We start from the raw sequence: 22,905 nt of genomic DNA, 5'->3' as shown, positions 1-22,905 counted from the left end.
TGGTAAATAATGCTGCAATAAACACAGTTATGCTGGTAGCTTTAGTGTGGCCTTGTTTTTGGTCATTTGGGTAAATGCCCAAAAGTGGGATGATCTATGTGTACTCTTTTGAGGAACCTCCATACTGTTTTCCAGAGTGGTTGAACAAGTTTACACTCCCACCAACAGTGTATTAGGGTTCCCTTCTGGCCACATCCCCTCCAGCATCTGTTATTAGATTTCTTGATTATAGCCATTCTAACTGGGATGAGGTAAAATCTCATATTAAGTAAGCCAGACCCAAAGAAACATAGGTCCCATCATTTCCCTTATTTGTAATAATTACTATACATCTAGGATAATCTTAGCAGATAAGCAGAGTAACTCAATAATTTATGTACATATGACTAAATATGATGCTAAGTGGAATGAATTCCAAGACATGGACACAAGAGGTTTTTCTTTGTTGTTGTTCTCAATATACAACATGGTTTTTTTTTCTTTTTCCCCCTATAGGGTATATCCTGTTGTCACTGTATTGGATTTTGATAGCTTGGGTATTGTATATACATTTATATAAACTACAGAAGGAAAGGGGAACAACAAAATGGTGAGACAAAGGACAAAGGGGGAACCTATGCAACAGCATAATCACAAGACAGTATGTTGAAATTATCTGTACAACTTGGGGGACATGGGTAGGAAGAAGAAAAATGAAGGAGGGGGTAACAAGTTAGACAAGAAATGTAATCCCTACCTTACTTATGTAATTGTAAGGAGGGGTGGGGGGAGGAGGAAGAGGAGGAGGAGGCGGCAGCAGCAGCACTACCACCACCACCACCATCACCACCACCACCACCACCACCACCACCAAGCTTTAGCTGGTCACCAGTGTCTCACATCTGTAATCTTAGGAAACTGAGCTCTGAGGATTGAGGTTTAAAGCCAGCCAGGGCAGACAAATCTGAGAGTCTCATCTCCAATAACTATCAAAAAGCCAAAAGTAGAGCTGTGGCTCAAGTGGTAGAACACTAGCCTTGAGTGGAAAAGCTAAGGGGCAATGCCCATGCCCTGAGTTCAAGCCCCAGTACCAGAACACAAAATAAAAAGCCTTTTTAAGAGCATATTAAACAACTTGTCTCCTTTCTTCATTAAACTAATCAGGAAATAAAGAGTTGTTTTTCCTATAAGATTCACATCTTATTTTCCGCTTGAAACCTTCCCTGTTTCCATAGTAACCAGCATTGATGTCACATAATTTTCCCTGCTCCCACTTTTAAGTGGGAACACTACATATAAAAATGCTTGTACATATTTATTGAAATAGATAAAGCAAAATGTAAAGCATATTATATATATATGAACTCAAATTTTTGCCAGAGCTTGCCCTCAAATATTAATCTATTCTTTATAGCATACCTGAATGTAAGTGTATTTTAAGATTTAAAAAAATAGAAGTTAACTGTAAGTATCTTGAACAAAATTTCAGTTTATGAAATCAACTTTACTGGCTAGTTAAGAGATCCCAGAATAAATAATTGTTAAAGTGCCTTTAAGGAACAAAGAAAAAACTCAAAACAAATCTTGTTTTATTGAAAGTCATCATGCTAAGGTTCTTCATTTTCTTCTAAAGAAGTCACAATTTATCCTCAAGTCAGGACTTGAAAAGGTCCTGTATCTGTTCTTTATTATTTGGGCAGTAGTAAAAATGCATTTCCCCTCCCTGTGGTCCGAATGTATACAGACTATACAAAAATGAAGCCATTTTTATTTTAATATTTTAGGTGAGTTGTTCTTATCATACAGGAGTTACAGCATGTGTCAGGAAGACAAATGCTTCCTTTTTTACTGAAACAAAAAGTAAAATAACTTTATTGGAGGATAGAAAATAAAATAAATTATGGGGTCCATTCAAAATGCCTCTTTTAGAGAAAAATAAAAAGTAAAACCACCTAATACTATGGATAGACCAATTAATAAATAAAATTCTCAGCCAGGGATGGTAGAACACATTTATAATCCGAGATACTCGAAAGGTATAAATTGGGAGGACTGCAGTTGGAAGCCAGCCCAGGTGAAAAGTTAGCAAGACCCTATCTCCATAACTAAGATTGACACTGTACACTGTGCTACCTGCATGTATCCCAGCTACACAGGCAGTATAGGTAGGAGGATTGCAGTAGGAAGATTGTAGGCTCTGGTCAAAAACTCAAAAGACACTATCCAAAGCAAAGAAAGAGCTCTGGTCTGGTACCAGTGGCTCATGACTAATCCTAGCTACTCAGGAGGCTAAGATCTGAGGATTGCAGTTCAAAGCCAGCCCAGGCAGGAAAGTCCAAGGGACTCTTATCTCCAATTAACCACCAAAAAAAAAAAGGAAGTGGCGCTGTGGCTCAAGTGGTAGAGCGTTAGCCTTGAGCTGAAGAGCTCAGGGACCACACCCAGCCTAGAGTTCAAGCCCCCCATGACTGACCCCCCCCCCCAAAAAAATAAAAAATAGAACTCTGAGCCAGGGCAAGTGGTTGAGCATCTGCCTAGCAGTACTCAGGAAACCCTGAGATCAAACATCAATACCACCAAAATGGAGGGAGAGGAGGGGGAAGAGGGAGAGGGAGAAAAGGGAGAAGGGTGGGAAAGAGGAAGGAGGGAAGGAGGAAACAAAACAATAGAAATACACAGTACTGTTAACATAGTACTTTTAACAACGGAAGAAGGGGAAAAGAGAAAGCTACTGGGAAAACTTTTGAACTGGTAGAGAAACAATTATTTCTCTTTTTAAGAGGATTCAAAATTAGCCAGGGAGAAGAGGAAGGCACTAGGAACATCTTTCAACTAGTACAGTAATAATTTAGTTCTCGTTTTAAAAAGATTCAAAACAGCCAGGCACTGGTTGTAATCCTGGCTTGTAATCACAGTTCAAAGCCAACCCAGGCAGGAAAGTCAGGCAAGAAAGTCAGTGAGACTCTTATCTCCAGTTAACCACCAGAAAATCAGAAGTGGCATGGTGGCTCAAAGTGGTAGAGTGCTAGCTTGAGCAAAAAAGCTCAGAGACAGCACTCAGGCCCTGAGTTCAAGCCCCCACCACCAACCAAACAAACAAAAAAAGAATTCAAAACCAATATGGCAAAAATATGTACTAAGTCAACATAATAATTTTTCCATATACTTTTTTCCTGTCACTTTTACAATTCTGAAATATATTAAAATTTCATTTTTGGCAGTACTGGGTTTGAATTATACACTGATTCTAAAAAAACATTTTAAGTTGCCTCAGAATTTACCTCACAGGGAAGAGAACTTACATTCCTGCAATGACTCTAGGCCAAGCACTGTGAAATCCACTCAACAACCCTGTTACTGACCAATCATATCCACATTTCAGAGGAAGAAAATGTGGACATTCAAAAAAAGTTTCCAGGGTGGCTCAGTGGTACAGTGCTTACCTTGCATGCATGAGGCCCTGGGTTCGATTCCTCAGCATCACATAAGAAAAAAAAAGAAAAAAAAGCCGGAAGTGGCGCTGTGGCTCAAGTGGTAGAGCACTAGCCTTGAGCTGAAGAGCTGAGGGACAGAGCCCAGGCCCAGAGTTCAGGCCCCACGACCGACAAAAAAAAAAATTTCTAAAACTTCAAGCTTCCACAAGTATAAAGTGCAGTACATGCATCAAAGTTTCTATCTTTATTTTAAAGTCACACTATTTCTTGAACTGTGATCCTCTAGACCTCTCCCTTCCAATTAGCTGTGATTATATGAGCCACTGTTACTCAACCAATATAAGCGCAACTAAAGGGTTTGATTTTGTTTGAGAAAGATGGATCAACTAACGTCTGGTATTTGAGATTTCTAGTTCACTAACATTCCAAATGAAACTGGATTTTTGACAAAAACTAAAGTAGCCAAAGCAATTAAATGGACAGATATACATAAGCCTTCGTGAGGGGAGTAGAGACACAACAAACTGTTTGCTCCTAAATGGCCACCCCATCTGTAATTTAATTATAGTGGGTCTACAACTACACTACAACCTCTTAGTAAAAACATTGAGTCTTGTAGGCACTACAGTTTATGAACAAGGCTTGCTCAGAAGACAGATACTTGTACTCCACCTCCAGAGTTTAATTCAGCTTAGAGGATGGTGCCCATCTACACTTTAATAAGCAACCTACCAACAACCACCAAAGTAACTCTGTTGCACAGGGTGAAAGAATTGGAATTGGATCTTCATAAACCTTTATTCCTTCTACAAACAGTAAGTTAACATCTTCAACATAGTCTAGGAACTGGTTATTCAAAATAGTGAACAAAACCAAGTTTTAAATGCCCTTATATGCATACACACTGAAGTCTGAGAAACAGAAAACATATATGTGTATTACATGTACTAGTGTTAGGTGCTACAAACTATTATCATCTGATTAAGAAAAATGGAACCAAGGATTACCATTGTATTGAAGAACAATCAGGGAAACCTTCTCCAATAAGCAAATATTTAAGCAGAAAAAAATGAAACAAGGGGTATGTGGGAGAAGAGAAGGAACACTATTAGTAACGTTGTCTTCAAAACAGCTTCCACACAAAATAACTTTTAAGTGTTACACTTTTTACTACAGAAAAGAGGAAAACACTCATGTAGAGTGCCTGCTCTGTGCTAATACCTTGTACTCTCTTTACTCATCAAAATCACTTTGTGGGATAGTTATGAATTTCCTTGTGCACTAAAACCCATATTAAGCAATTGCAAGGACACACATTTTGTAAAAAACCAAGTAAGGGTGTGAAGCTGGTCTTAGGGACTATCAAATTTATCAACTCCCAACTATGCTAAATTTCATCTTTATTACCAAAAGAGAACACTTGTTGAGTTAACTCAGATCTCAATTCCTCTGTGCTCAGGATTTCTAAGTACCTGGAAAGAGTTACCAAAAATTTGTCTACATAAAAAGGGAGATTTTTTTTCATCAAATTTTAACAAATGTTCCCATACAGCTATTTTTTCAAGACATATTTTCCTTGTGAAGTTTAATCATGTTCATACAGACAGAATCATTTTATTCTTTACAAACTTTCTGGAAAGGTAAGTTTTAAATTTCTGACTCTTAAAATGTAAGATAGAGTAAAAGCGTATTTGCTTCTGGCTGGTACTGGTGGCTCATGCCTGTAATCCCACTTTCTCAGGAGGCTGAGATCTGCTCACAGTCCAGAGCCAGAATGGACAGCAAAATCCATGAGACTCTCACCTCCAACTAAACACCAAAAAGCTAGAAGTGAAGTTGTGATAGAGTGCTAGCCTTCTGCAAAAAAGCTCAGGGACAGCACCCAGGCCTGTAATTCAAGCCCTAGGACTGGAACCAATAACCAAACAAAAAACAAGCTGGAAGTAGAGACTTGAACAAAGATGATCTGGGACAACGCATAGTCCAACCTTTAACCCCAAAATTGGCACGCACACACACAAGCATATTTGTCCATATTTGGACAGATCTGAATATTCATTTCCAGCTTGTTTCATATTCATTAATTTCAACAATGCTAAGTATACCTACCTAAGTATCACTCTGTTCTTCCTACTTGGTTTTTCTGGCTGGGTCAAATTTACTCTAGCAATACCTCAAGCTAATAATTAGAAAATACAGCACCATACTATAGTACTAGATCCTAGAAGTACAATTCATTAGTAACAGTCTTACTCTCAAGATCCTAACAGAGTGACAAAGTCCCGCAGATCTGTGTCTTGCTTCAACAGCGTTTGGACAGACTCTTTTTTCCATCACCTACTGCTTTCGAATCTCCTCCTCTCCACTCACCACCCACCTCTGGACCTTATCCTCTCACCCTTCTCCTGCTTCCAGAGCTAATCCACGTCGTTTTTTGTAGTTCTATTTCGACGACGAGCCATGATGTCCCAGATTCACCCTCAACTGCCTGGTCAATCTGCACCTGCGGGCTCCTACACCTGCCTCTCTGTCCATGTGGCCCTGAACAGCATGGACCACTTCTTCCCTGAGGTGGCCGAGAAGCAAGAGGGCGCCTACCGACTCCTGAGGACGTACAGCCAGCATGGCGCCACGGCAGAGCGCTGTGGCAAAAAGCTTTCTCAAGATGAGCCGAGTAAAGGCTGGGAAGGTGGCTCAGTGGTAGAGCGCTTGCCTCGCATGCATGAGGCCCTGGGTTCAATTCCTCAGCACCACATAAGCAGAAAAAGCCGGAAGTGGGGCTGTGGCTCAAGTGGTAGAGAGCTGAAGAGCTGAGGACAGCGCCCAGGCCCAGAGTTCAGGCCCCATGACCAGCAAAAAAAAAAAAAAAGATGAGCCGGATAAAGCCGCAGAAGCCTGAAAGCCACCCTGGCCCTGGAGAAGAACCTGAACCAAACCATTTTGGATCTTCATGCCTTGTGCTCTGCTCGCACGAACCCCATCTCTGTGACTTACTAGACGAAGAGATGAAGTTCATCAAGAAGATGGGAGACCACCTAACCAACCTCTACAGGCTGGCAGCCCCTCAGGCCGGGGAAGTATCTCTTCGAAGGTCTCACCTTCAAACACAGCTAGAAGACCCAAGGGTCCAGCAGCCTTTGAAGGCCATCTCTGCACAGGCTGAAATCAGAGTTTCTGCATGAGCCTCTCTCTCCAGCCACTGGGTAGCTTCCTAACTAACAACCTCTGAGCCATTCCCAAGCCTTGGACCAAATGAAAATAAAGCTTTTTAAAAGAAAAAAAATCCTAACCCAAACATGTATAAAAGAATAGTGTACTAGATATTCCTTACAATGCTTCGTAATCCTAGCTACTCAGGAGGCTAAGATATGAGGACTAGGGTTCAAGGCTGGGGTAAGAAAGTCCACGAGACTCTTAAAAGACCACCATCAAACCTCAAGTGGATCTGTGGCTGCAAGTGGTAGAGTGCTAGCCTTGAGCAAAAAAGCTTAGACAGTGTCCAGCCCCTAAGTTCAAGCTCCAGGACCACCAAAAAAAAAAAAAGTTACTCACATGCTGCTACCTTCAAACAAGAGTATCCTATACTTTGCTCCCAAGACCCACTCAACCTTCAGAGCCTGACAAAATCCATCCTACTTAATAATATTCGTCCAATAGTAATTCTGCATCTGAACTTGACCGAATAAACTTAATTCACAAATACAGTCTCTTTGAGCTCTGTGAAAGTGTAGAATATGAATTAGGAATATTTACACTTTTCTATATAGGTATTTATTACAAATAACTGGAAAAACCTGGTTTATAAGATGAACATTACAATGTCAAATGATAACATCATTCTTCCTCAATTACACTATGTTCACTCTCTATAATTAAAAAAAACACTGAAGCTATAATCAAGTATTTTTCACAAAAAAAGGGATGAAATATACTCAAGATCCTAGATATCCATAATTCTCCAACTATATATCAATTTAAAGTCAGAGTTACTAGTAATTCTAGTGTCCATCACAGAAATTCAAGTTGGATAGTTTTTATTAAGTTGGTAGGTTAGAAAGGGAGTCCCTCCCCTAGATTCTGCTTATATTTGGCTAGAAGACAAAATTCAAGTCAGTCAAAAGTGCATATGTCAGTCAGGTGTCAGTGGCTCACACCTGTAATCCAAGCTACTTGGGGAGGCTGAGATCTGAGGACAAAGGTTCTAAGCCAGCCCAGGGAGAAAAGTCTATGAGACTCTTTTTTTTGTTTTTTATTTGTTTTTGTTTTTTTGTCGGTCATGGGGCCTGAACTCTAGGCCTGGGTGTTGTCCCTCAGCTCTTCAGCTTAAGGCTAGAGCTCTACCATTTGAGCCACAGCTCCACTTCCAGCTTTTTCTACTTATGTGATGCTGAGAATCAAACCCAGGGCCTTATGCATGCGAGGCAAGCACTCTACCACTGAGCCATCTTCTCAGCCCCTCTATGAGACTCTCCAATTAACCACCCAAAAAGGAGCTGTGGCTCAAGTAATACAACACTAGTCTTCCGCACTGAAACTCAAAGACAGCACCAGGCCCCAAGTTCAAGCTTCAAGATAAGCACCCCCCCCAAAAAAATGCATTTATTGTCATTTAACAAATAGAGGATTATAAATAAATGTTTCATGTCTGAAATATTGTTTCTAGAGCTATCAGTTGCCCTTAATATCAATTATTGTATAGCCTTTTTTCCGAGTGAAGGGGGCTACTTAAGTATACATATTTTAAAAAATTCTATCCACAATGTTTGTAACAATCAAACACGCAGAAGTATATTTACCAATAACTTGAAATGGATATACTATCTCTTCCTCTTCCTACTTTAAAATTTCCCAGTCCAAATGAGGGTTTAGATCAGTGGTAGAGTTCCTACTTAGCAATGCATTGTAAGGCCCTGGATTCCATTCCTACACCAAAAAGTAAAAATAACAAGTTCCAGTCCCCTTTCTCTTTCCTGTCTTTACCTTCCCTCATTAGTATGATTTCAAACTTCACTTATTCAACCAAGCCTTATCTAGTCTTCTCTAATTATATGTGATTAAGTCCAATGAAGGAGGGCTGCTACCACCTACTTCAAGTCTGGGGAGAATAGTTAGAATGCCTCAGTAGTTTCTGTGACTGAGAGAAACAACCTTCATACTCTGACACAATTTCCTTACAGTAAGTAAGGCTTTAAGAAATAAAATGAAGACAAGATGTTGAAAATGCTTTATTAATTGCCAAATACTATCCTATTGTCATTATATAGTCAAGAAAGTGAGTGAGATTCTTGTCTCCAATTAACTAACAAAAAGCAACAAGTGAAGCTGTGGCTCAAATGGTAGTGCCAGCCCTGAGGGGAAAAAGCTAAGAGAGAGCTCCCAGGCCATCCATTCAAGCCCCAAGACCAGCACCCCCCCCCCTAAAAAAAGGTAATTTCTACTCCTATCCCTATTAATTCTGGCTTTTAACTCTGGAAGCCTGCCAAGCAACTTTGCTCACAAACCTGTGTCAAACAGATCCCAAATGACCATAACCATTTTTCAAACTAAATGTTACAATTTGAAAAATGTATTTTGAACTTCAGTATCATCAAACTAGTTGACAGTCTTCCAAGTAAATTAGTAGCTGCCTACTACCAAATGTGGAAAAAGTACAATTTTGAAAAAAAGTGTAACAATTTTAAGGAAGTTATTTTTATAGTGAATATTCAACTTTATCCTAAAGTTACAAGAGAACCACATGCACGTACAAAAAAAAAAAATCTAATGTACTCCTACATGTATTCTACTTAAGGCTATAATCTCATTTTCATTCATGGTTTATTTTCTCTGTACTAAATATCTCTCTGCTATACTATAGCTCCTTCTCCCCAAGAAGTTCATAAAATTTCAAAAGCTCCTTACTAAATATCTACAAAGTCATATCTACAAAATGCCATCAACCTAGAAAGTTTATAAGACTTAATGAATGCTCACTTGCTTTGTAAAGATGCCACATGCCTTAAGAGTAAGCATTTCTCTTAAGAAAAGCAAAGCCCCTTCCTAAAACTTAACTATAATGTCGCTTGACCCATCCCAACTCAGCTCTTCAACTTATTTCTCCAGTAGGTATAGGGGAAGATGAAGAGTTTTCTACAGTCAAAAACAGATGAGTCCAGAATCATTCACAGCCTGCTTGTTCTTACCTTGGACACAAATCCTACTACACCTCTATCTGGTTTTTAATACAGTAAATTGTAAGCAGAACAAATTAACAAGGCAAGACCTGTTTTAGGAAGTCGTTTGATAGTAATGGCTATCGAGTGAACTTTTCCATTTACCACCACTTAAAAACAAAGGAGTGGGGGAGGCAAAATCTGTAAGAACAGACAAGAACATTTAATAAACGGTGGGTTCTTTATCAACAGTCTCAAGAGCATGTCCACTCAATGTACTACCACACAAAAGTGATAACCACACTGTATCGAAATGTATGCTTTTCCTAATATGCACATAAAATCCTTCTGAAATTACATCTAACATGGTAAACACACAAATACACACCCTCCCCTAGGACCTAAAAGAACTCAATTAGTCCACACATATTCCAAAGCAACTAATTACTTGAGAAATTCAACGAGCATAGATCTAAGCATAGCATTGCCTCTCCTGTTAGGACTTTTTTCCTATCGAATGCCACCACTGTAAACAAGTCTGTCAATTGCAGGAGCTGGCAGGCAATAATACCATAAGCTTTATTCCCAATTCTTTTTCCCCTTAGGAAAAAACCCAGTTTGTTGTTGTTGTTGTTGTTTGTCGCCTCTGACACCATAAATGGTGAAGTATATTCTAATTAAATTGTTCTGCCACATAGTTACCTTGTGGTAACTATTTAATCACAATGTCTTCATCCACAGGAAGAAAAAAAAAGAGAGAGAGGGGAAAAAAAAAAAAAAAGCTTCGTCCACTGGAAAATAGAAATCTAACACCGCAAACTCCTATTTAAGTATACTTAGTCTGCCCTTACCCTGGCTGCACCTACCGACCTAACCCGTAGGCTTTGACTATTTATAAGCTTTTCAAAAACTTCGCCTTTAAGTAGCATCGAAATTCCCACTCAGGATCTCATGCGTTTAATGAAACGACAAGATCAAATGTTAGACGCCTAAAAATAGGGGTGCTGTGAGTGAGAGAAACACACACACACACCCCACCGGGCTGCCAACGCAACCGCGTCCCCCTCCGGGGGTGGCGGGGCGCCCCGCACGCGTACAGTAAGGAGCCTCGCGGGCAGCGACACCGGGGCGCGGGCATCAGGTGACTCCACGCCGCTGGCACTTTCGCTGTGACCCGAGTGGACTCGTCGTCACCCTGGGCTCCGAACCCCCCCCACACACACCCCACCCCACCCCCAGGCCCTGGCAACTCCAGCCCCCCGCAACGGGAGCGGAGGGAGGGGCTCGGGGATCCGCGGAGCTCGGGAGCGCGAGCCCGGGGCACGGCCCCGGCCTGCGGACTGCGGCTCCCTCCGAGGGCCTTGTGGGCCCGCTCTCCGACCCGGCAGCGCGGCGTCCGCACTTCCCGCGTCCGCCTCGGCGGCGGGGCCCGTCACCCCGCCCCGGCGGCCCCTCCTTCGCCGTCCGCGCCAAGCCCCGAACGCGGCGGACTGACCGCCGGGTGGCCGGCCGCGCCCGAGCTCGCCGGGACGGAGCGGCGCCCCCGGCGACCTCCGCGCGTCCCGGCCGGCCCGCGGCCCCGGCTCACGGCCGCCCCCCTGGGGCCGGGGCGGCCACGGCGGCGGCCACGCGGCGGCCAGCGGGCAGGGGGCCGGGCCCGGCCGGGTTCGCCCGGCAGCGGCGGGAGCCGCGGCCCCGGAGCCGCCGGCTCGGGCCGCGCCAGGTGGAGCCCGGGGCGCGGTTGGGGCTAGGCCCGGCGGGAGGACGCGGCGACGGGAGGAGAACCGAGCCCGCCGCGGGTTGGACCCCGCTGCCCGCGGCCAGTGCCCGCAAGCCCGCAGCCCGAGCGGCGGCGGCGGCGGCGGCGGCCTCCACCCCGCCCGGGCCCCGCGGCCGCTGCCCGGCCGGCCCGTACCTAGGGAGGTCGTGGACGAGACGTGGTTAACCCCGTCGCTCGAGTCGCTGGTCCGCCGCCGGTGCCTCAGCCCCTGGTGCGGCTGCTGCTTTCGCGCTGCCTCGTCCCCCTCCGCCATCTTGTACCGATTTAAAATTAACTCCCCACTGACGTCAAACGCCGCCGCCGCTTTATCAACCTCCCGGGAGCCCGCAGCGCGGCCGGCGGGTCCTAGCGCTGCCCGGCGCGCCCCGCCCCGCCCACCGGGGCCGGGCCACGCCCCCGAGCCACGCCCCCCGCGCTCCGCCTCCGCCTCGGCGGCGGGCTGGCGAGGGTTTCCCGGGCCTCGCCCTCGAGGGAGGGGATCAGGCCGGCTCCCCCTCACCGGGTCCCCCACACTTCCCTGGGCTCGGTACCACACCCCTTTTCGGCCCGACTGGTTTGTATAAATGAAGAAAGCGTCTCCGGAGGACGAAATCCCGCCTTCCTAACGCAGTTGCCCAGTTCCCCGCTGGCGCCCTCGCCCCGCACCTTTTTCCTTCTCTCGGTTTACCCCGCGTCCTCCTCCCGCAGCCGCGCCCCCTTCGCCCCCCGCGCTCCCTTCGCCCCCCGCACCCCGCCAGCTGTGCTCGTGCCCGGCTTCTCCTCCTGATCTTGTCTCTCCGTGCACAAATGCCGAAAGTCCCCCTCCCACCACCATCCTAGGAATGTTTGCCTAGCTCCGGATCTGTTTAGGAGACCCCCATCGCTGCTTCTGAACCGTGGACATCATACCCTCGTCCTGCGCCGGGGCAGAAAGCACGGAGATCAGAAAATGAATTGTAACCGGTCCTCTGTGCTGAACCCAGTGACACCCTGTAGGAAGTTCAAGTCAAAATTAACAATCAATGTCGCCCTGTAGAGGCATCTGTGAAACGTGGTCCCCATTCTCTGGCATTTGTACCACACCCTGAGCTGCATTTGAAAGGTCCCTTTTCCTGGTAAAGAAAGGTGTCCACGTATCCAAATGGCTGTCTTGTCCAGGTGGTCTTGTAAATCTGAAGTTCACAGGGCCTTTCATCCTCTAGAAAGGCATTGGCATGAAGCTTATGTCGTCCAAGAGGGGCTTTGGTTGAACTGTTTGGGGCATTGTTTAGTCCCCTGCCTTCAGGGAAAAGGAGTTTGGAAGTTTCTTGGAGACAACTCCCCGCTCACGCTAATCAGCTACTCGCTTAATAATAGTGCTCCTTTCATAACGTTGCAGTTGACATCTATTTAACATTGGCCAGCTCACTTTATACAAAGTATCATTTTGGGCACAAAAGATGCAAAACTGAGTATGTTTGCCTTCAGAGACAGCTTTTGTTTAGAAGCGACAGTTAATGTAGCACTAACCATGCTTCTCAAGGGGCCCCAGGAGAATTGAGGTCATTCCCAAGGCTCCAATGCTGACCAGTGGTTTCTTTTTATTATTGTTGTCGTTGTAAAGGTGCTCTACAGACGAGTTACGACCGCAGAAGTTAGGTAATGTGCACATTTTTGAACGTCTCACCCCTTCCCTCACTTTATCCCAGTTTTTCCCTCCCATCCCCACCAACAAGTTGTATAGTTCACAACTAGTTTTGTAACCAGTGTCTTCTCTATTATCAGACATTGGTATAGCATAGGCTATTTTTATAGTGCCCCAGACAGATACACAGTTCCTGACTATAAAGTATAGGGAAAATAAATGGAAGCAGTCAATGGTAATCACTGAGTCTCAAACCAAGCTATCAAACTTTACTCCATTTCCCACTCTAACCATCTCTCTTCCATCTCTTATCATGGTGAAATCTCAGCTTTATTCTAGACTTTCTCTCTCATCTCTCCTGCCCTCAACATCCCGAAAGTCCCATATGAAGCTGATTCTGACATCTCAGTCTCTCTCCAGCATCTAGACCAGTGCCTGGAACATGGCAGAACTTTAGTAAATACCTGCGGAACAAACAAATGAGTAAATAAACCAGTAAGTAGGTTGCAATCCTAATTCTACCACTGATCCATTCAATACTTCTAAACTTCCAGATTCTTGTTTTGTACAACTAACAGTATTCTTTTTTTCTTTCTTTTTTTTCTTTTGCCTGTCACGGGGCTTGAACTCAAGGCCTGGGAACTGTTTCTGTGCTTCTTTTGCTCAAAAATAGTACTCTACCACTTGAGTCACAGCACCATTTCAGGCTTCTTTCTGTTTATGTGATACTGAGGAATTGAACCCAGGCCTTCATGCATGCTAGGCAAGCACTGTATCACTTAGCCACATTCCCAACCCAACTAACAGTATTCTCAAGAAATCAAAGTTTGAGAAGAGTTCCTAAACAGTTAATATTCAGTGGATGCTTACTGTTGTAGGCACTAGTCTACATAAATACATTAAGTCATTTAATCCTCGTAACAATCCTAGGCATAGTGCCGTTATTCGTTCTTTCCTACGGATAGACTTTACAGAGGCACCACAGGTAAAATAACCTGCTTAAATGGCCGGTGTGGTGTTGTAAGGTAGGTATTGTGGGAGCAGAGCTTGTATTCTCACTCACTGTAATGGTGTGCAGGTTACAAATATATGGAGCCCAGATCCATAGCTTACCCGCAATTGGGACTCTTGAGGTCTGCCTTCAATGAATGTAAATTATACCAAAAGTTATTTCTTCCAAATAAGCAACTTATTTTTTTAATCTGATGAAAAAGTGAGCAAAAGATGTCCACAGATAATTCTGTATAAGAAGTTATAAAACTGAACCCTCACCAGATAAAGGCACTCGATTTTACTTATAAGGTGAGAAAGGTGGATCAAAATGGCAGTAAGAAACCACTTCTTACCCATCCATTTAGCAAAAAGTCAAAAGTTTGTGATTATACTGTGTTGGCTGAGATGTGGAGGAATGTTATGATTAAGCTACTTATTGCTAGTGAGAATGAATGCTTTTACATGTTTAACCCCTATGGATAGGAGCTTGCAACATAGCCATCAAACCTACTTTGCTTTTACTTCAGCCTACATTTACTCCAAAGATACAACTAACTAAATAAATAAATAACAATGTTTTGTCAAAAAATGTGGTGTGTATATGCACAAGGAAATTCATTGCAATATTACTTGCAAAATATTAGAAGCTATCTAAATGACCAAATACTGGTGATTGGTTGAACTTTCATAAATACTCATGGATGGAGCACATTGCAATTGTTATTAAAGAAAAAAGGTTGATTTCAATGGATTTATATATTCTGAAGTGAAAAAAGTGAAATGCAAAAGATCGTATTTAAATTTTTTTGAAAGATCATATTTATCAGGCTACCTTTGATATGAAAGAGGAAATGGTAATAATGAATTTCAGAAGTTTAAATAGAAAACAATTGAGTTCCAAGGGCAGAAGGAATATAGTATGGAGTCACACTTCTCTGAGTGTCCCTTTGTGGGATAACATTAACTCCTGCAAATATTTTCTCTGTGATCAAAATAAAGTGAAACCAAATTAAATGAGTGATCTCAACAGTATTTAAAAATAACATAACCATTCTGAAAAGGAAAAAAGCCAACTAAATCAAGTAATTTAGAAATATTATATTGGACAAATAAGTATTTCTCAATATTGTTCACAGTCAGAGAAGAACAGCAAAAATAAGCTAGTTTAAATTCTTTATGGTACACTTGTTAGTGTAGAACTATGTGCAAAGCAATTCTGAACTTATTTTAGAAGAATCATAGGATAGAGCAAATGAGTGAATGTCTTGATATTATGGAGAGCCAGCATTCTCATTGGGGAAGAAAGGCTGTTCGATTATAAAGATAGATGGCAAGATGAACCCCTCTGGGTGGACTAAACTGGGGATATTGACATGGTTTCAAGATTGCTAATATATATATATATATATATATATATATATATATATATATACATATATATATATATATATATATATGCATGCATATGAAACTATCATCACATAGACTGGAAACATGGTCTGCCTAGTAAGCCTGAGAATTCAAACTCAGGACTACTTTGGTTTGGGAAGGAGGGTAGAAGGATAAGGAAGAGAGAGGAGATAAATCTGATCAAAGTGCATTGTATGTAAATATGGACAGGTCAAAATGAAATGCCCTTGGTACATCCAATTGGTATTAATTATTAAAAGTGTGGAAGGAAAAAGGAAGTCTAAACATGCATATAAAATGCATATAAATGTGTGTGTGTATGTTGGTCATAATATCATTTCCTAAAAGGAAGCAGGAGTCCTTAAAGAGATGGCTGAGTTGGATTGAGGTAGGTCCAAGGCAGCTTATGAGTACTGTTTCTAGGCAGCATTTAAGAACACACCCAAAAAAATTAAGAAAATATCAACAAGGCCTCCAAGTCAACCTAAAGGGGTTCCCAATAGCCTAATCTAGGATGATCTGAAATAAATGGCTATAATGTATACTCAAATGGTCAGAAAAAAATGTATATAGAGAAAGAAAGAAGGTGGTATGGAGAAAGAGAAGAGCACAAGCTTAATACTTCATGGATCTGGAGAATTATTAGGCAAGAGTTTTAGATCTTATTCTTGAAATTTCTGTAAGTTTGAAATTTTTAATTGAAGAATTACTTATAAAAATTGTATAACTTTCTTTTGCAGAGCAAACATCTCTTTGATGGATCAATTTGGACAAACTTATACTCCATGTATTATTATTATACAAGTATTAAAATCACTATCATTAACAATTTAACATTAGAAAAATTGCTTGTAATGTTAAGTAGGAAAAACATGTCAATCACATGTTTGTGGAAAAAGCCAGAAAGAAATACCTTAAAGGTAAAAGAAGATAATAAAGTTATATGGGATATATCCATGTCTTTGCAATATTTTGTGGGCAACTAATAGTTCAGTTCTTGTCTCTGAACCACTACCATAATCCAAAGAATAATCACTTCCCTCTCCTTTAAAGCAATAGCAAGCTCTCCATCAACTTGTGAAGTAGCATTCATTGTTCTTATGCTCTCGTTACAGTTTGGAGAGCTCACTTTGTCAGAACATTTTCTGTTTTATTATCAGTCCCAAGAACATAGTGCTTCAAAGAACGAGGAGGAGGAGAAGAAAAAAACTTTAAAATGATCATTTAGCTAAGATCTATGCACTGTTCATTTATTGACTTAAAAAATGCTGAGACTTATAGAAAAACCGTTTATAAACAGGGTTGAACTCTAGGTCTAGGCACTGTCCCTCAGCTCTTCGGCTCAAGACTAGTGCTCTACCACTTGAGACACAGTGACACTTCTGGCTTTTTCTGTCTATATGGTGCTAAGGAATCGAACCCAGGGCTTCATGCATGTGAGGCAAGCACTCTACCACTGAGCCACCTTCCCAGCCCAGGGCTGTAATTTTTTTATTTTTTAAAAAGTTATTCCCATGTCAAAATTAAAACATAAGCCATTTGCTAAATTAAAGTTGTTACAATCAATGGCAATAAAAAGCTACCTAAATGCATTCCAAAGTGTAATGCATACCTAAGTCAGCTCACTTTCTTGTTGTTCAGCATAAACATTATCCTAGATGTTGAAGAGATCTAAGTGTAATAAGAGCCTTTATCCCCCTTCTCTCCTTGACTTTAAGCAATCCAGTTCTATTTAGTAATAAGTCAACTACTCCTTCTGTCTTTCTTTTCTCTTTTTACTTTTCTTTAGTTTCCTTTCCCTCTTCTCATTTTGGTATTCTGCCCACTTCAGTTCCCCAAATCCATTCCCTTTCCAATCTGTGCCATATCTGAGCCAAACTCTTTATTTTTCAACAAAAGGGATGAAGGTATTGTTCAAGTAGTAGGGCACCTGGGTAGCAAGTCTAAGGCCCTAAGTTCAAACCTCTATACTGCCAAGTACAATAACCATTTGGAGGCTGGAGGTGTGGCTCACTCTTGAGTGAAGTAGCTGCCTAGCAAGCCTGAGGTCCTGAGTTCAAACACACACACAATAGTTGCCCCCCCCACAAAGTACAATGATTACTGAAGAAACTCTTCCACTGCCACTTCTCAGAGTGACATTCCTTCCTAGAAGTCTTCTTTGAGAGGAGAGTCCAAGGCAAGAAGAAAACAAAAACTAATCAGAATTCATCCTGCCATCTTGTTCATCTTCACTAAGATAGTGTTAGATATAATGTTCTTCCTCATAACATTGAAAAAAAGCCAGAAAAGATTTAGATATCCTTTAATAAAAATTATTTCCTTGATTTGGAGGGCTTCAGCTAGAAGAAGAAAGGTTGAACTGGGAGAAACAGACAGGAAGACAAATGTGAAGCAGTGTGACTTCCAATAGAAATTGCTTTCTCAGAAAATGAAAGTCTACAAATGCCGTGGCAAATTACATTGTCTGAGGATCTGATTATTTTTTCAATGATGTGTTTTGAGATTTTTTTTAAAAAGTGTTGTTTCTATTCCACCATTCTTGAAAGCTGTGACCCCTAAAGCTACGGGCAAGAATGTGCAAGAAAATCTCTCCGAAAATGAGCGAGCCTTTTCCCTGGACTACATATGAACAGAGTTTCTTTAAGACCTAGAAGACTAAAAAGCAGGGAAGAGCTGCTATGGACTAGCCTCAGAGCTTGACCCAATCACTGATTTCTATGATGACCTCTACAGGTGTTTTTCCTTGACCTCATGGGGTAGTAGTGGACATTGCCTGACCGCCATGGTTGTGCAATGACTGGCAAGCTGAGTTGTTGCATCAAGGCTTCCTTTGAGGATAAACATTTTGGGAGAGGAAAAAAATTTTTGTAGAATAGAGACAGTAGAAAAATCAAGACTTCCTGCTGCCCTAGAGGCAACTGGATTAGTGTGTTAGAAAGCTTTGTGTTGCTATAACCAATACTTTAGATGATGTTTAAGAAGAAAAGATTTATTTTGGCTCAAAGCTTTGGAGACACCGGTCCATGCTGGTGTAAACCCATTGATTTTAGGACTCTTGTAAGGGTGTCAGATAGCAATGGCTTCTTATGGGGGTGCCATGGCAACAATCTCTTCTAGGGGTGCCAGATGGCAATGGCAGGGAGCATATGGCAGAGAAAAATGGGTCACTTCATTATAAGCCAAGGAGCAATGACAGGGAGGGAAGAGTCAGGGTCCCATCACCCCTCTTAAGGACCTGCCCCTAACAACCTAAAGACCTCTCACCAGATCCCATATCTGAAAGGCTCCACTACTTCTCAATAAGGCTACCCTAAGGAACAAGACTTTTAACACGTGGAACTCATGGGGACATAAGATCCAACTATCGCAGTTATTCATTGGCAGAAGACTAGATTTATATCCAAACTGATAAGCCAGAGTCATTACTCAATACTCTCTAAGGACAACTGAAAATATCAAGGGTTCTTGAGGCTAATGTAGTTATAGGAGCATAAGTACGGGTGCATAACTTCCTGTCACCTTATTTGTCTCAGAATGAGAATGGTGGGCATCATGAAAAGCAGTTTCACCATAGAAACTGCTGTTGACAGGTTTCTATATGGGCTTAATGTGTAATGTCAGGGGTTCATTTTTTTCCTCCAGAGCAAAGGACTGCTGTCTGTCGTGAATGCAATAGGAAAATTACAGTCCTTCCAATCTCTATTTATCCTCAGGTGCAATGATATGTAAGCTTTCCTTTGGTGAAAAGAACACCAGCTTTGAAGTTCACACATCGCTCTACCATTTGATTTTATGACCTTTGTGGAAGTTACTCACCCTCTCACCTTCAGTTTACTCTGCTAAGAAGCAAATGTCTTTGCCCAGCCCTGTTCATTATGATCATAGATAGTGTAAATAAAATACTCAGCTTGGTGGCTAGTACTTGTCAACAAATGATAGCAACATGATTACTGTTCTAATGAAGTAGATGTTTCAAGTCTATATCTATTCCTAATTTCATGTAGCCTACAAAGATAACTCCACAAGGCAAGGATTATTTGCATAATACTCATTATTAGCCTTTTACAAATGAAAAACTCAGGATTAAAACATAGCATAATTTATTCAAGGGCATGTGACTAGTTAATTGGGGATCTGAGATTCAACCTAGTTCTGTCTGCTTGAATTGCCCATGTTCTTAAGCATGTATTATTTTAAACATTATCATCTCTGGATAACACACTGTCCTGCAGCTAAACACTGAAAATTCTATAAGAATCATTTTTTGACTAGGCACTGGTGGCACACACCAATAATCTTAGCTACTAAGAAGGTTCATATCATATCTCTGGATCAAGGTTCAGAGCTAGCTCAGTCAGGCGCATCTGAGTAACTCAACACACACACACACACACACACACACACACACACACACACACACCACTCAGCATTCAGGCCACTGAGTAGCTAGCATAGCTTCTAGATGTCTATAAAACTGTTGTGGACAGCTGTTATGGAGGAAAAAAGGGCCAGGATGAGGATGTCTATGGGCATCATGGATACAATAGTATCATCTGCTTGGACAAGTGACTTCTACAGAGTTCATAAGTGCCTTATAGTCAACTACAGTAGTTAAGTAGAGGGAGAAACAAAAATGCAAATCCATCAACTGAACTTGTTTGAGTATGCTTTGAAAAGTAGCTAGAGCCTCAATAAGTTATGATCACCATACCAAAAGAAATGCTGATTGAAACTCTCTAGGAGCTATGTCATATTCAATAGCGTTTAAAAAATAGTTATGAAGGAGTGAAAATAGCCATCATGACACATAAAAATGTGCTTGTGGCTTAAAGCAAACATTACTGTGTGCTTCAGATCCTCTGAGAACAGGGTAGTGAATGGAATCCACCTCAAATAGCCTATGGGGACAATACCTAAATGTTTCCCACAAGTCCTACTCTCAAGAATGCCTTTGAAGTCAGTGGGAAACCAGACTTCACAGAGGAACTGTATATTTTGGCTGCTTTTAAGATTAAGACAACATCTATATTGACATTATTAGGATCAATGTAATTTATTTGCAAAAGCAGAACAGTCTAGTCTTTCTTTTTCCATCTCACATACAAACTTAATTACAAACTTCTAAAAAATGGACCTCCTGGCAGGAAGAAATGCCCCACCATGACAAATGTTCTTAAAATACATTGTCTTTGTTGTAACCTATTTACTCTAGGATTTATGGTCAATGGAGTAGCTCCATCAGTTCTACTTTGGTGATTAAATCTCCCCTCATCTCCAATACTCTGCATCAATCTTACGCCATGTCTCTCCTTTCCCTACATTCTTAAGATCTGTCTCCAACTATAATTACTCAGAATGAGAATCCCTTCTTCCTGTTTTCCATAATAGTTCTTTGTTCAAGCTAAGATAGCAGAAGGTAATGTCACTGCCACCTGATCTGTTGGGCAAATATTTATCTTTCAAGCTTGTTCTGATCACAATCCAACGTGAGATATAACACCATAAAATGATTGTTGCTTTAAGACTCTATATTTTGGTTTAAATTTTCATACAGCAATAGATAACCACAGGGCATAATACCAATGTATACATAGATGTGAAGTAATGCATAGCAATAATACTGAGTTCAGGCTGTTTAAAGCGGTGTTCTTAATGCTTGTTTTGTTTTGATCAATGCAAGGGAGATATACCATTCTCCTACAGAATTATAGGCCATGTAACTCGATCAGGAACCAATTCAAAATTTATAAGTCTAAAGTATTTACAAATTGGGGAAATTCTTCAAGAAAAAAATTAAGTTAAATGTGTAGAATCACAAACTGTATAAAGCTAATACATAAAACAAACAAAAAAAACACTCAAGAAAAGTAATATTTTTACTAATTAACTTCATTAAAAACCTATACCTTCCTAAAATATTTTTGTTTTACTTTTGGGCTGCAGAATCTTTGGCTGTTTATATTATATTAATTTGAGAAGACTGTTTTAAAAGAGAATGTGGAAAGATAATTTATTTTACCCTTTTACCCTGTAGCATAATCAGTAAATGTTTTATTTATTGATCACCTGGAAAAATCTTCCTCAAACTCATAACATTTCATTGTTAATGTCACATAAATTCTTAGAACTGCCAAAGTTGGGGAAACTTCAGTGAGATCCCTTTCATGTAAGAGCTTCACATTTCAAGGCGTATCAAATTTTCTTTTCAATGACAATTTCAAATACTCTCTGGGCTTGAAAATCTATGGAACATTTATAATTGTACTTTTCAGTATATTACTGATAAGAAAGAAATTGTGTTTTTGATCATTGATGATGACCAAAAAAAATCCTCTTTTTAGGTTTTTACTCAACTAGTGATTAGAAGAATTTTCCATAGACTAGGGTCAAATTTCATACATCTCAGATACTATTTTCTACTCCCTACATCCCTAATGTTGCTGCTAGACACTGTAGAACACCTTTTAACCTCTGTTTCTATCTCCTTTGAGCCCATGAACATAAGAGGAAACAAATGGTTCCCCTTTTGAGCTTATTATATGGGAAGGTGATAGATCAAGGAGAAAAGAGAATGAAGAAGGGGTTCGCGCTCTTCTTTTCTATGTGGAACTCATGGGGAAAAATCATGTTGCATGGGATGGTCTTTACTACATTTTTAAAAAAAAGAAAAGAAAAACACAGTGCACTAAGCTGAGCACCGGTTGCTCTCAACCTTAATCTTAGCTATTCTGGAGGCTGAGATCTGAAGATTGCAATTTAAAACCAGCCTGGGCAAGAAAGCCTTGAGACTCTTTCCTCCAATTAATCACCAAAAAGCCAGAAGTGGAACTGTGGCATAAGTGGTAGAGCCTTAGCCTTGAGCACAAAAGCTCAAGAACAGTGCCCAGGCCCTGAGTTCAAGCCCCAGGACTGGCACCCTTCCCCAACCCCTGGAAAAAATCCACTGTATTTACCTTTTATCTATTCATTTCTTCAAGACTGAAGGAAGGAAGCATACTATTACCATGTATAGTCTGGCTGGCTCATATTAGTATTGTTTACTCTATATAGAAATGTTTAAGATTATTTGTCAAAGTTGGAAACTTTTTTTTGGGGGGGGGGGGGTCCGGTTGTGGGGCCTGAACTCTGGGCCTGGGCACTGTCCCTCAGCTCTTCAGCTCAAGGCTAGCACTCTACCACTTGAGCCACAGTGCCACTTCCAGCTTTTTTCTTTTTGCTTATGTGGTGCTGAGGAATCAAACCCAGGGCCTCATGCATGCAAGGCAAGCACTCTACCACTGAGCCACCTTCCCAGCCCCAAAGTTGGAAACTTCTATCATGTCTCTTTCCATAGAAGCTTCAGATTTTGTTATTTTTCCTGAACAAGTGTTGATGTTTAATGTACATCTCTGTGTAATCTTCTCCCATCAGCGTTTGTGTATGTCAAAGCCTCTGTAGACAGAGCCATATCCTTACTATTGCTGATGGTGCTCAGGGAGAAAGGGTCCGTGCCAAATGTGCAGAGTGCTGATGCTTCCAGAGTCTTTGGTCCACTGAGTACCAAAGCTAAGA

General features: G+C 41.3%; 1 protein-coding gene across 2 annotated transcripts in view; it reads right to left on the bottom strand.

Moving 5' to 3' along the window:
* Atl2 (atlastin GTPase 2) overlaps window positions 1–11,695 on the bottom strand; it is a 45,289-nt gene extending 33,594 nt beyond the window's left edge. The window contains exon 1 of one of the 2 annotated variants that reach the window (XM_042675420.1): window positions 11,481–11,695. In XM_042675420.1, coding sequence (XP_042531354.1) covers window positions 11,481–11,598 — 118 coding nt within the window. In that variant the 5' untranslated portion in view covers window positions 11,599–11,695. The remainder of the gene's footprint in view (window positions 1–11,480) is intronic. The other variant, XM_042675421.1, reaches the window with a different exon arrangement.
* Window positions 11,696–22,905: the final 11,210 nt, after the last annotated feature.

This window comes from Dipodomys spectabilis, unplaced genomic scaffold (genome assembly GCF_019054845.1).
Source record: "Dipodomys spectabilis isolate Male_0828 unplaced genomic scaffold, ASM1905484v1 ptg000026l, whole genome shotgun sequence".
Classification (NCBI taxonomy): domain Eukaryota; kingdom Metazoa; phylum Chordata; class Mammalia; order Rodentia; family Heteromyidae; genus Dipodomys; species Dipodomys spectabilis.
Note: the sequence above shows the minus strand (reverse complement) of the source record. Positions and strands in the feature narration are given on the sequence as shown.